This window comes from Acomys minous, assembly GCF_964271855.1.
Source record: "Acomys minous genome assembly, chromosome: 7".
NCBI classification, from domain to species: domain Eukaryota; kingdom Metazoa; phylum Chordata; class Mammalia; order Rodentia; family Muridae; genus Acomys; species Acomys minous.
The window spans coordinates 25,183,076-25,195,662 of NC_140488.1; the positions used below are offsets into that span (position 1 = coordinate 25,183,076).

The 12,587-nt window shown below is 40.7% G+C and overlaps 1 protein-coding gene across 5 annotated transcripts in view; it reads right to left on the minus strand.

Moving 5' to 3' along the window:
- Positions 1–3,656: 3,656 nt before the first annotated feature.
- The window catches only part of SLC25A14 (solute carrier family 25 member 14), a 39,239-nt gene continuing 30,308 nt past the window's right edge, over positions 3,657–12,587 (minus strand). For all 5 annotated transcript variants that reach the window (XM_084789134.1, XM_084789136.1, XM_084789135.1 and 2 more), the window contains 4 exons: positions 11,957–12,081; positions 10,614–10,749; positions 5,088–5,168; positions 3,657–4,092 (listed from right to left, as the gene is read on the minus strand). In XM_084789134.1, coding sequence (XP_084645260.1) covers positions 4,051–4,092; positions 5,088–5,168; positions 10,614–10,749; positions 11,957–12,081 — 384 coding nt within the window. In that variant the 3' untranslated portion in view covers positions 3,657–4,050. The remainder of the gene's footprint in view (positions 4,093–5,087; positions 5,169–10,613; positions 10,750–11,956; positions 12,082–12,587) is intronic.

The following is a 12,587-nucleotide window of genomic DNA, read 5'->3' on the forward strand; positions in this document are numbered from 1 at the left end:
GGATGGGCAAAATATCTATATGTCAATTTCTTTTTTTTTTTTTAAGATTTATTTATTTATTATGTATACAGTGTTCTGGTGAGTACACTTGCTCGCCAGAAGAGGGCATCAGATCTCATTACAGATGGTTATGAGCCATCATGTGGTCGCTGGGAGTTGAACTCAGGACCTCTAGAAGAACAAGACAGTGCTCTTAACCTCTGAGCCATCTCTCCAGCCCCTATATGTCAATTTCTAATCTGAAAAATGAGACTAGTAGCTGCCTTGCAGGGTGGTTTTGAGGACTTAGGTTTATAAATACAGTATACTTAACAACAGTATCTGGCACATAATAAATCATTGAAGTATCAGAGAGTCAGTCTGTCTGTCTGTCTGTATCTCTCTCTCTCTCTCTCTCTCTCTCTCTCTCTCTCTCTCTCTCTCTCTCTCTCTTATCTGAAGTACCTATCAGACTTTACTAGAGATGTGGAATAGGCAATGGCACACACACAAGTACTCAAGTCAGGGGAAAAGCACTAGCTACAGATGTATACCTGGAAGGCATCAGTATACAGACAGTACTGAAAATCATGACAGTACTGTCCCTCCCATTGGCTCAAATTTGAAGTAAATTTTATCATAAACCATTTATCTGGTAAGTCAAAATTTAAATTAAGATATAGTAACTTCTGAACCTTTACTATATTTTTAGGTGTTTTATCTGATCCTTTGGCTACAGATTAAATTCACATAATCGTTTAGCAAATACTTTCCGTGTGTAACTCTGCTAGGCTTAAGGAATCCAATAGTGAACAAAGTCAACATAATTCCTTTCTTTACAAAGATTACAGCCTGAACAGAAATGTGGATATTAGTCGAATGGTCACATAAATACAACATAAAATTATAAACTGTGATACAATATAAGAAATTATAACAAAGAACACTAACAGCATTAGTGAGAGGGGGCATTACTTAAAGATTTCTATTAAAAATTTAAAGTAGAAGAGACCATAAATGGGGGGGGGGGCACAGGAGGAGCCAGAGTGGAGGGAAGGAGGAGTAGGAGTCAAATGCAAGTTTAAACAATACCAACTGTGCCAGGCGTGGTGGCGCTGATCTGTAATCCCAGCACTCAGGGAGGCAGAGGCAGGCAGATCTCTGTGAGTTCGAGGCCAGCCTGGTCTACAAAATAAGTCCAGGACAGCCAGAGCTGCACAGAGAAACCCTGCCTCAAAAAAAGCAAAAAAAAAACAAAACAAAACAAAACAAAAAAAATTACCAAGAGCAAATTCTTAAAATAATAAACACAAACAAGGAGAAACTATTACACACCTATTAGAAGGTGTCAAAACAACGACACAAACAAATCCAGGAAGGACGCAGAGCAAGTAACTCCTGCTCTTTGCTACTGGAAATGCAAAATTTTACAGCCACTATAGAAGACCGTTTGGCAACTTCCTGTACAATTAAACATTCTTTGTTGTTTTTTTGAGACAGAGTTTCTCTGTGTGACAGCCTCACAGAGATCTGCCTGCTTCTGTCTCCCTAGTGCTAGGATTAAAGGTGTGAGCCACCACGCCGGGCTACAATTAAACATTCCTATCACACCATTCTGCAGTCCTACTCCTTGATATTTACAGAAGCAAACTGAAAAGTAATACCTATACAAACTCCTCCACACAAATGTTTACCACTCCTTTATTACTGCCCAAACTTGAAAGCAACCAAATGTCCTTTAGTAGGCAAATGGTAAACTGCCGTGCACAGAGGACATGGAGGTTTGGATCTTAAGGGCTGCCCCCTTAAGGATCCTGTGCTGAGGAAGGAACTGTTTCTTGGCTGATGGCAGATGGTACTACAGGATGTAGCAGAAAATAAGGTAGGGCCTAGTTGCTGGAAATAGGTCACCGATATTGGCACAGAGGTCTCTTCATCTTTTTTCCCCCTTGTTTTATAGCTACTACAAAGTAGATAACTTTCTTCTTCCATGGTTTTCTGCCATGATGGGCCTCATCCAAGCTCCCAAGGCATGGTCATTTCACCTAATTGAACTGAAACTTCTCAAACCATAAGCTAAAATAAACCTCTCCTCCTTTAGGTATTCTGTCACACTGGCAAAATGTTCTCTCATATAGCACTAAACCAAAATGAGATATACTGACATTAAGACATAGAACAGGAACAAAGTGATGACTGAGTGGTTAAGAGCACTTGTTACTTTTTTTTTTCATTTGGCAAGACAGGGTTTCTCAGTGTAGCCTTGGATGTCCTAGAACTCACTCTGTAGACCAGGCTGGCCTCAAACTCACAAAAGTTCACCTGCCTCTGTCTCACAAGTGTTAGGATTAAAGGCGTGTGCCACCACCACCGGCATTCTTGTTGATCTTGCAAAGAATGTAGGTTCAGTTCCCAGCATCCACATGGCAGTTCCCAATCATCTGTAACTCCAGCTCCAGAGGATCCAACATCCTTTCTTGGCTTTCAGGAGCATGAGGCACACAGGTGGCACATACACATACAGTGTAGGCAAAACACCCATGCACAGAAAATAAAGAGAAAGAAATCTTGAAAAGACACAGAGGACAGGTAAATGACCATCACTAAGTGAAAGAAGCTCATGGGAAAAGGCTACTATATGATTCCAATTACATGATACACTGGAAAAGGCATTACTATGGAGACAGGGAAAGTCTTCATGGTTGCCAAGAGCTAGGAGGATTTTTAGGGCAATAAAACCTTTCTTTATGATTCTCTAATGGCACATATGTGTTGTTAAACACTTGTCAAGATGTATACAGCCTTTTCTTTTCCACATGGTAACATCCACTCTTCCTTTCACTCCACTTAAATGTCAACACCACTAAGAAGCTTTGGCAAATCCTCTAAGTAAAGCTCTTTCTCCATCCTCCTGCAGCGCTCTGATCATCCCTCCCATAGTACTTAGAACCTACTATTATGACGTACGTACTTTTTTTTTTTGAGTTTTTGAGATAGTGCTTCCCTGTGTAGCCTTGGCTGTCCTGGACTCACTTTGTAGACTAGGCTGGCCTCGAACTCACAGCGATCTACCTGCCTCTGCCTCCCGAGTGCTGGGATTGAAGGTGTGCACCACCACACCCGGCATGACTTACTTTCAAACCAGTTTCTACTATAGCATGAGCTTAAGAAACAGAGGCAAGCGGATCTCTGTGAGTTCGAGGCCAGCCTAGTCTACAAAGTGACTCCAGGATAGCCAAGGCTAACACAGAGAGACTGTGTCTCGAAAAACAAAAAACAAAAAACAAACAAACAAAAAAAGAAGCAGAGACAGAGACAGACTCACTCATCCTATCTCCAGCCTCCAGGAAATAAAAGGCACACAATAAACATCTGAACAAATGCAGGCACAGATAATGGACAAGGCTTCAGTTGTAAACCTTGGTTTGCATTGTTTCTGTAGAACCTTCCAAATGATCCACTTGCTTATTTGCTTCATAATGTGGCCTGGTATTTAGACGCGAGTGGCATTATGCTGACATATGGCCTTGCCAAAACACAATGCACTTATTCTACTCTCATAAATGTTCTCTAAGAGCCCAGTCTCCATTTTATAGTCACTTTCTCTTTATCACTTTCTAGAGAATGCAACTTAGAGTTAGGAAAGAAGAGAGTAAGTGAAGACAAAGTCAAAAGGATTCAGCCAATAAATACTTTAATGAGAACCAAGGTCGATAACATCCATAGCATTAACTATGCTGGTAGCCTTCTGCTGTAGCCTGTGTCTGGGGATAACCAACTACATTTAACCCACATTTGGAAAAAAAAAGGCCCTTTTGAATGTCACCCATCAGTATCCATCTTCACAGAAGACACCAATCTGGGGTCACACTCTCAATGTTGACGCTTCCTCTCAGGGAAGAGGTAACACAAATGCATAAATGACTTGAAGTCATCCTACTACTCTTCAATCAGGGGGCCCTTGGGAGACCACTGGTTCTGTAAACACATACATCTTTGTCAAAATACATTAGGAACACAAAGGAGAACAGTAGAAAGGGTGGCAGGGCTGGGCTGATAGATTTTCAGTTCTTAGATTTGAAGCCTCTTGAGCTGCTCATATGTAATAAAAAACTGAAGAATGAGTCATGGAAGATCTCCAGGTTGGTATTGAAAGCTAAACCCATCTTGAAAATTGTGCATTTCACTCTCTTACACTAATTTACTTAGTCTAAAGGAAATTGGCTTAACAGACTTTTCTTGAGATAAAAATATGTTGAGTGTCTACTATGTACCCAGAGAAGCTCTTATATACAATTCCAAATAGAGAAAGTGATATTGTCTCTGTTCAGCCTACAGCTTCCAGAAGGGTAAGGAATTAATTTTCAGCCCTGCTAAGCTCCCAAGCACACACATAGCACCACACGCAGGATTGAGCACATGGCTCTGCTCATAGGAGGCACCCAAGCACAGCTGAAGGACAGAAACGCACCCATGACAAAAGATTCCTATTTGGCTGTGGATCCTGTCACTCTGTATGAATGTGTTGTGTCCTCTTGGTATTTTCAAGCTATCTGGGTCTCATAATTCTAGGTTACAAAATCTAGACCACAATAGCATGGACTTCCCTGTGAGCATCTTCCATTGGCACTGCTAAAAATGTCATAGCCCTCTTAAGATTGGCTGTCCTTGATGGTTTATTTTATTACATTTATTTGCTTGCTTGCTTTTCTTTTTGTTTGCTGGGGAGGACATGAACCTGCCGGAGCATGTGCATGAAAGTCAGAGGATAACTTATAGGAGCCAATTCTTCTCTCCTTCCACAAGTCCCAGGGATGAAGCTCAGGTCATCAGGTACTGAGGCTAGGACATCTACCCACTGAACCATCCCATCAGACATTTTGATTTAAATAGAACATTTGGCACATCTTTTCTGTCCCTTTAAATGTGTATTTGCCTCCAAAGGAAGTTGTTTCTCTACTTGGTTCCATTCACAGTGGTCTCCAATGGGATGCTTGAGTTTCTTACTTGACTATACAGGATTTAATAATCAAATTTATCTTCCTAAAACCTAGAATTACCTGAGACTTTGAAGCACTGGCTTCCATTCTTGATTTCTAAAAGGATACAATGATGTTCCAGGGTCCAAGTCGAAGCCAGTTTGGCCAAAATCCTTTATAGAGTGCAAAAAAGCCCTCATGTTTCCACATCTGAGGTAAAGACATAACCAAAAATAGTGAGTTTTCCTTTCTTTTTTACATTTGACAACCATTCTCCATGCCCACCCCAGCAACTATAGCTATTATGAACGGTTTCTTTTCTGAAGATATACTTTGTAGTCTAAATAATTTATAGTCTAAATCCATCAAACCACTGATCGATAATTATTTATTGAATACTCACCATACACAATATATACTCCTTAATACTGGGAATATAATTGAGATATAACTTATAATTAATGTAAATAAGAGATGGGCATAGCAGCACATGCCTACAATCTTAGCACTCTGAAAGCAGAGGAAGTAAAATCAGGAGTTCAAGGCTATCCTTAGATATACAGTGCATTTGAGAACAGCGTAGGCTACATGATACCCTGTCTCAAAAAAAATCCTAGTTAATTGTAGTGTGCCACAAACAAACAAAAAGACAAGAAACAGGAGGTGTTGGGTAATGAAAGGCAGTTTTGGGGGAGAAGAACAGGAACAAGAAAAGATAATGCCTTTAAAAAAGGATAACGCAGGATAATTGACCCACGTACATTTATATGCCTGTGTGTAATGAAACTGTGAATATCTGAATTATGAATATATATATAAATCAAAGGTAGCGTGTCTGCAATAACAGAAATAGCTACATAAAGTGATGGCACACCTAAGGGACCCTATCCCCAATCATTCATGCCCTTGCGTAGTCCTCACACTATAGCAGACCGGGACATAGCTGAAATCAACACTATGAGATTATAAAAGGTATTTGATGTACAATAATGTACCTATCTACTTCTTTATTGAATTGTTCATTCTGAAGGAAACCAGCTGTCACACCATGACTAGAGGCCTACGTCATTAGGGAGCTGAGACCTTTAACTCATACCCCTATGAGTCATCTTTGAAGCAGATATGCCAGCTCCAGTCAGGCCTTGATGATGACATGGACTACAACCTCTTAGGAGGTCTTAATGTAGAATCACTCAAAGAAGCTGTTTCTCAATTCCTGATCCACAAAAGCTGCAAAAGAAGAACTGTTCTTTTACAACCAACCTGAGTTTTAGAGGTATTTGTTACACAGAAATACATAATGTATACAGTCCATGCCCCCTATGGAACATATACTCTATGAAGTTGACAAGCAAATACACGCATTGTTATAGACAGACAGATATTGGTAGATACTAATATGTTGATACATACTGTATCCAGAAATGATCAAAGGGATGAAGAAAACCAAGGAAGTGAATTGGGACTTGAGAAAGTCACTTTCCTTCTCTGACTCTTGTTTTCTACTTTTAAAATGAGTGCAACTCCATGGTATATTTTATGAATGGTCTAAGGACTATGTATGAGGAACATGAACTACTTTGCACTCTGGTGCCCTGATTTATACAGTGGGGGTCTCTATATGCACCAAATGGTTTCAAGAACAAGATGACATAGTAAAGGTCAAAAGCTGATGTCATATGCTGAATTCTACATATATGTATATATGTTTATATAATAGACAAAGACTTATTAAGTAATAGCAATATGTTGGATGTTTTGTCAGATACTAAAAAATGTTGTTCTGCTTTTTCATTGGTGAAATAAATTTTACCACTGCTTAAAGAAATGGACACATTTTAATACAATAATGATATGAGGAGGCAGATTTATAAATATCTTTTCTGCCATCCCACAATTTAAGATCCTAGAAATGTGTCTTTATAAACCACTTGGTTAGGGGAGGACAGAAAAATAACATAGTAATGTTACTACTGATGGACAGACATTGATAATATGCTTCTACCAATGGACCTCCAGCAAATTCTGAAGGACTCAAGCCAAAATTCATGTTTTAATTTTGAAAGTTACTCAAAATAAAGCTGAGATGATGGTAACCTAAAAATACAGAATTTCCCTCAGACACAATCCAGTCCTATCATTACCTCAATTACCACAATAAATCCCTAATTGGCCTAAAATCTTCACCTACAAACTCAAATCAAGCTTTAAGAATTATAAATCATAGCCAGGCATGGTGGTACACGCCTTTAATCCCAGCACTTAGGAGGCAGAGGCAGGTGGATCTCGGTGAGTTCGAGGCCAGCCTGGTCTACAAAGCGAGTGTAGGACAGCCAAGGCTACACAGAGAAACCCTCTATGTAGAGAGAAAGGAAGGAAGAAAGGAAGCGAGGAAGGAAGGAAGGAAGGAGGGAGGGAAGGAAGGGAAAGGAAGAAAAGGAAGGAAAGGAAGGAAGAGAATGTTTCCTTAATATTAAAAAAAGGAAATCATGAAATTCCCAGGCAAATGGATGGGACTACAAAAGATCATCCTGGTGAGGTAACACAGATCCAGAAAGATACACATGGTATGTACTCACTTATAAGCAGATTTTAGCCATATACTACAGGAATAACCACACTACAATACACAGATTCAAAGAAGATAAGTCACGAGGAGGATCCAAGGGAGGATGCTTAAATCTCACTCAGAGGAGGAAATAGAATAGACAGAGGAAGTGGTTGAATAGAGGGGAAAAGGTAGTAGAGGGAGCACAGAGAGAAGTAAGGGTGGAAATCAAACCTGGAAGGAGGGCAGGAGGACAAAAGGTATGCAGAGAAAAGAGAAACTAGGGGTGGAGGCGACCCCTGTGACAAGCTGGAGACATAAGTCAGGGTAGGCTCCTGGGGGTAATATGAGGGGGACTCTAGCAGAGACTCCTAGTAGCTGGGGCCACAGAGACTAAGAGGATGCCCTCTAACTAGACCAAGTCTCCTAGCAGAGGGAGGGGAACACCAACCCACCCACAAAACCTTTGATCCAAAGCTTAGCCTGCCTACAAGATGTGCAGGGATAAAGATAGAGCAGATAGAGCAGAGATTGAGGGAAGGCCCAACCAATGCCTGGCCCAACCCAAGACCCACACCATAGGAGAGAGCCAACCCCTGACACTATTAAGGACACTCTGCTATGCTTGCAGACAGAAGCAAAATGATCCTCTGAGAGGCTCCACCCAGCAGCACTTCAAAACAGATGCTGAGACTCACAGCCAAACATTGGGCAGAGGTCACTGATCAGAACACAGAGAGGATGAAGGCAGTTCTGATGAGACTTGATAGGCTGGGGTAAGATGGTAAGGGAGGAGGATTCCCCCTTTTTGAGGACTAGGGGGCCATTGGGGGGAAGAGGGAGGGTGGGACAGGGAGATGAAGGAGGGGGCTACAATTGGGGTGTAAAGTGAATAAAAAATTTTAAATTATTTAAAAAAATGGGTAGGGCACAGGGAGCCTAGTGGGAAAGTGGGGGGAGGGATAAAAGGACCTAGAGATGACAGGAGCTTCACAAGAAGACCAACAGAGCCAATTAACCAGGGCCCAGAGGAGCCTGTGGAGTCTGAGGCACCAACCAAGGACCATGCATGGACTAGACCTAGGCCCCCTACACAGATGCAGCTGATGGGCAGCTCAGACCTCATGTGGGTCCTCTAGTAAGGGGAGCAGGGGCTGTCTCTGACATGGACTCCGTTACATGATTTTCGATCACTTCCCCCTGGTCAGACTGCCTGGCCAGGCCACAGGGGAAGAGGATGAGCTCAGTCCTGATGGGACTTGATGAGCTGGGGTAGATGGGAAGGGAGGCTGTCCTTTTCTGAGGAATAGGGGAGGGGGGAGAAGGGAGGGAGGGAAAAGGGAGAGAGGGAGGGTGGGACTTGGAGGAGAGGAGGGAGGGGGCTACAAGCAGGATGTAAAGTAAATACATTAATTAATTAAAAAACAATTTATGTCCCAGATTTTAAAAAGAAGAAAATTGCTTCCTTAAGCCAAAGGTCTACGCTTATTGCAGCACTAGTTCTTGCTAACTATGAAACTCTCAGGAAGGTGATCCTTCGCTGCTTCAATATCTATCTCGTGAGATAACGGGGAGAATTAAATGACTGAATACATGTAAGTCTCATTGGGACAGCTCTTGTCATACACTAAAGCATTCAATAGACATGAGTTATTATTATTCAATTTACTAACATCTCCAGAGAGCTTATTTCAAACTTCTCCAAGAGTGGGCTATAATTTCCTACCATAGATTTCTGAGTTTATCACTTATGAGGCTGTATTGATTATCTGTTTGTAACTGCCAGTGCTTTAGTAACAGCAATAATTTCCCTGTACCTATTAAAATAGTGCCCCTTAAATAATACATTGCTGTTCAATGAAACTGATAACAGCAGAAAAGCCATATGGCCCCTTCACATTTTATCCTTAAATTTGTTTTTATAGTAGTAATATAACCAGTACTTCTGTATACATTTCTGATATTCTACCCCAACAGAAATATTTACAGCAAAAATGTGATCAACATACTTCCCCCTGGTGGGGCAGCCTTGCCAGGCCAAAGAGGAAGAGAATGTAGGCCATCCAGAGAGGACTTGATTAGGCTGAGGTCAGACGATACTGGAGTAGGGCTCCTGCTTTCTGAGGACTGGAGAGGGGGATGAGAGAGGGAGGGCAGGCCCGGGAGCACACAATGGAGGGAGCTACAATCAGGATGTAAAGTGAACAAATTAAAAATAAAAAAAATTTTTTTGGCTTTTCTAGACAGGATCTCTCTGTGTAGCCTTGACTGTCCTGGACTCCCTTTGTAGACCAGGCTGGCCTCAAACTCACAGCAATCCACCTGCCTCCGCCTCCCGAGTGCTGGGATTAAAGGTGTGCGCCACCACGCCCAGCAAAAATAAATAAAAATTTAAAGTGTGATCAACAGAACAACCTGGAACTTATATAAAGCACTGGGTGTTAAGGTTTCTTAAGTACCAGGCTTTCAACTACACAGACTCTCTCTCTCTTTATTTTATTTTTTGAGGGGGGTGATTCAAGACAGGGTTTCTCTGTGTAACAGCCCTGGCTGTTCTCGAACTCTCTTTGTAGACCAGGCTAGCCTCAAGCTCACAGCAATCCACCTCCCTCTGCTGGGATTAAAGGTGTGCACCAGTATGCCTGGCTACAGAGTCTCTCTCTTATTTGAGGTTGACAAATCTTATTAATTTTTTATTTTACATGTATTTATTTATGTGTTTTGTCTGCATGTGTATCATACACCATGTACATGCAGTGTCTAGAAGGCCAGAAGAGTGCCTTGGATTCCTAAAGTTATAGGTACCATTTGAGTGGTGGGAATTGAACACAAAGCCTATGGAACTTAACTTGTGAGCTATCTCTCCAGCTCTTAATTTAAAAAATTTTCAAACGTAAGTATTCCTTTATGTTATTTCCTCCCCTCGTGTCCCCCTTCCAATTTCCCTATTCATGTCCTAGGATTCATTAAATCTTGATATCTGTAATTCTACAGTTCTAGTAATATATGTATGATATATTTTAAGCACTCAAATTGGAATAAAAGAAGCACTATGCATTAGCAAATTTCCTAGGAGAAACTGTAACCCCAACCTACAGCATACATACCTTTAAAATACCATCCAAAGTCCCCTTGTAGAGGTCCACATGTCCCACTATTGCCCTCTGATTCATCATCCGAGTTCTCACCACATCAACTGGGTTAGATGCCAGAGCCCCAGCCAAACCACAGGTGAAGCTGGACCTGAAGGTGAGAACGAATTTACGAAGATAGGTGACCCTACTTCCACTACCTGCCCACTTCAGCAGAATTTAGCCAAACACAAAAGGTATAATTATTTGGATCCATCAGATAAAATTGGACATCCCTTCATTATAGTCTAAAGAGAAAGAAAATATTTTGTAATAAAACATCATTCAAAGGTTGTTCCTTCTATTTTCATTCTGGAACTCAGCCTCTTTTTTTAAAGGAGATAGTCCATAGACCAAACAACATCCCTAAGCAAGACATGCCCTGTACATGTCCTGTACCATTGACCAGTTACATAAAATTTTCAGACAATGGGATTATATGTCAAATGCATTTACATAGTGAAACATCAGAAGTTATATGACAAAGAAAATGCAAGATGACAGCAGAAATAATCTTCAGCCAAAAACTGTTGAGCTTCAGAAACTCAACAAAATTTTGCCCTTTTATTTTTTTCTCAGTCCTACTGAAAGGAAATTTGCCTTCTGATAAATAAAAAAGTACAGGTTGATGGAGCGGAGGCCATGGCTCTCAGTTCACAATGTTTGACTAGGAGGCATGAAGCCCTGGCTTTCATGCCCAGCAACAAACAAACAAACATACATACATACATACATACATACACACACCATACACACACACACACACACACACACACACACACACACACACACACACACACGTGTAAATCTGAGGCCAGCCTGAGATCTATGAGACTTTTCTTCTAATGCCAGTAGGTAAACAAAGTACAAGCTGTGAAAGAACATCTAAAAACATCTAGTATGCTTCTAGACTACACACAGTTGCCAAGTGGCCAGCTGTCCACATCATCTGAGGGTGTGGGTAATGGGTGGGGAAAATACAATCAGAGTGCTTTACATGCATGTTATGAATATGAGCATAATATATGATACACATGAAGAAAATGTCACACTCAAACACAATCTTCTATAATGAATAATGAACTAATAATGAGAAAAGTGAATAGGACATGCCATAGTAAAACCGACCATTTTATATAGTTAATATATAGCAATTAGTTCAAAAGTACAAAATATTCAGAACGCTTTAAGTATTGGCCATAGGAGATGAGTATTAAGGCCACGTGTATTCATTATAAATCTACCTGAGGATATCAGTAAAAGAGGCTTTTTATGTTCAAACTGCTAAACAGAGAATGAATCAAATATAACTCACTTACACAAAGTGTGTTAAAATTGTGTCTCCCAGCATTCCTGAAAGTATCAGGTGCTTCTTGGTGATATCATAAACTGGCAACTCTACTCCCACCACGATGGCAGCACGCTGAGCAGTCGGGACCACACCCTACAAAACCAAAGTGAGAAATACTGAGAGTGACATGTCTTAAAGTGAAGAAAAATCAGTCGATGGTGGAAATTGCCAGAAAAGTAAACTCTGAAATGTATAGTTCATTCTTTCAAATCCAGGGCTAACACTGGGATGCTGATAATTCCCAATCTACAAATGCTATAGTACAAATAAAACCATTTATAACATCTAAGGAACAAGAGACAAAAAATAGATCAAATATATAAGTTGGGCTTCACCATAATTAAAAACTTGCAATTTAAAGATAGCATTAAGTGAGTGAGAAGATAACCCACACAATGGAGAAATAATTGAAAATCTTAAAAAATTGAATCATTAGAAAAATATACATCAAAGCTGGGCATGGTGGCACACTTGGGAGGCAGAGGCAGGCAGATCTCTGTGAGTTTGAGACCAGCCTGGTCTACCAAGTGAGTCCAGGACAGCCAGGGCTATTACTCAGAGAAACCCTGTCTCGATAAACCAAAAAATGTACATCAAAA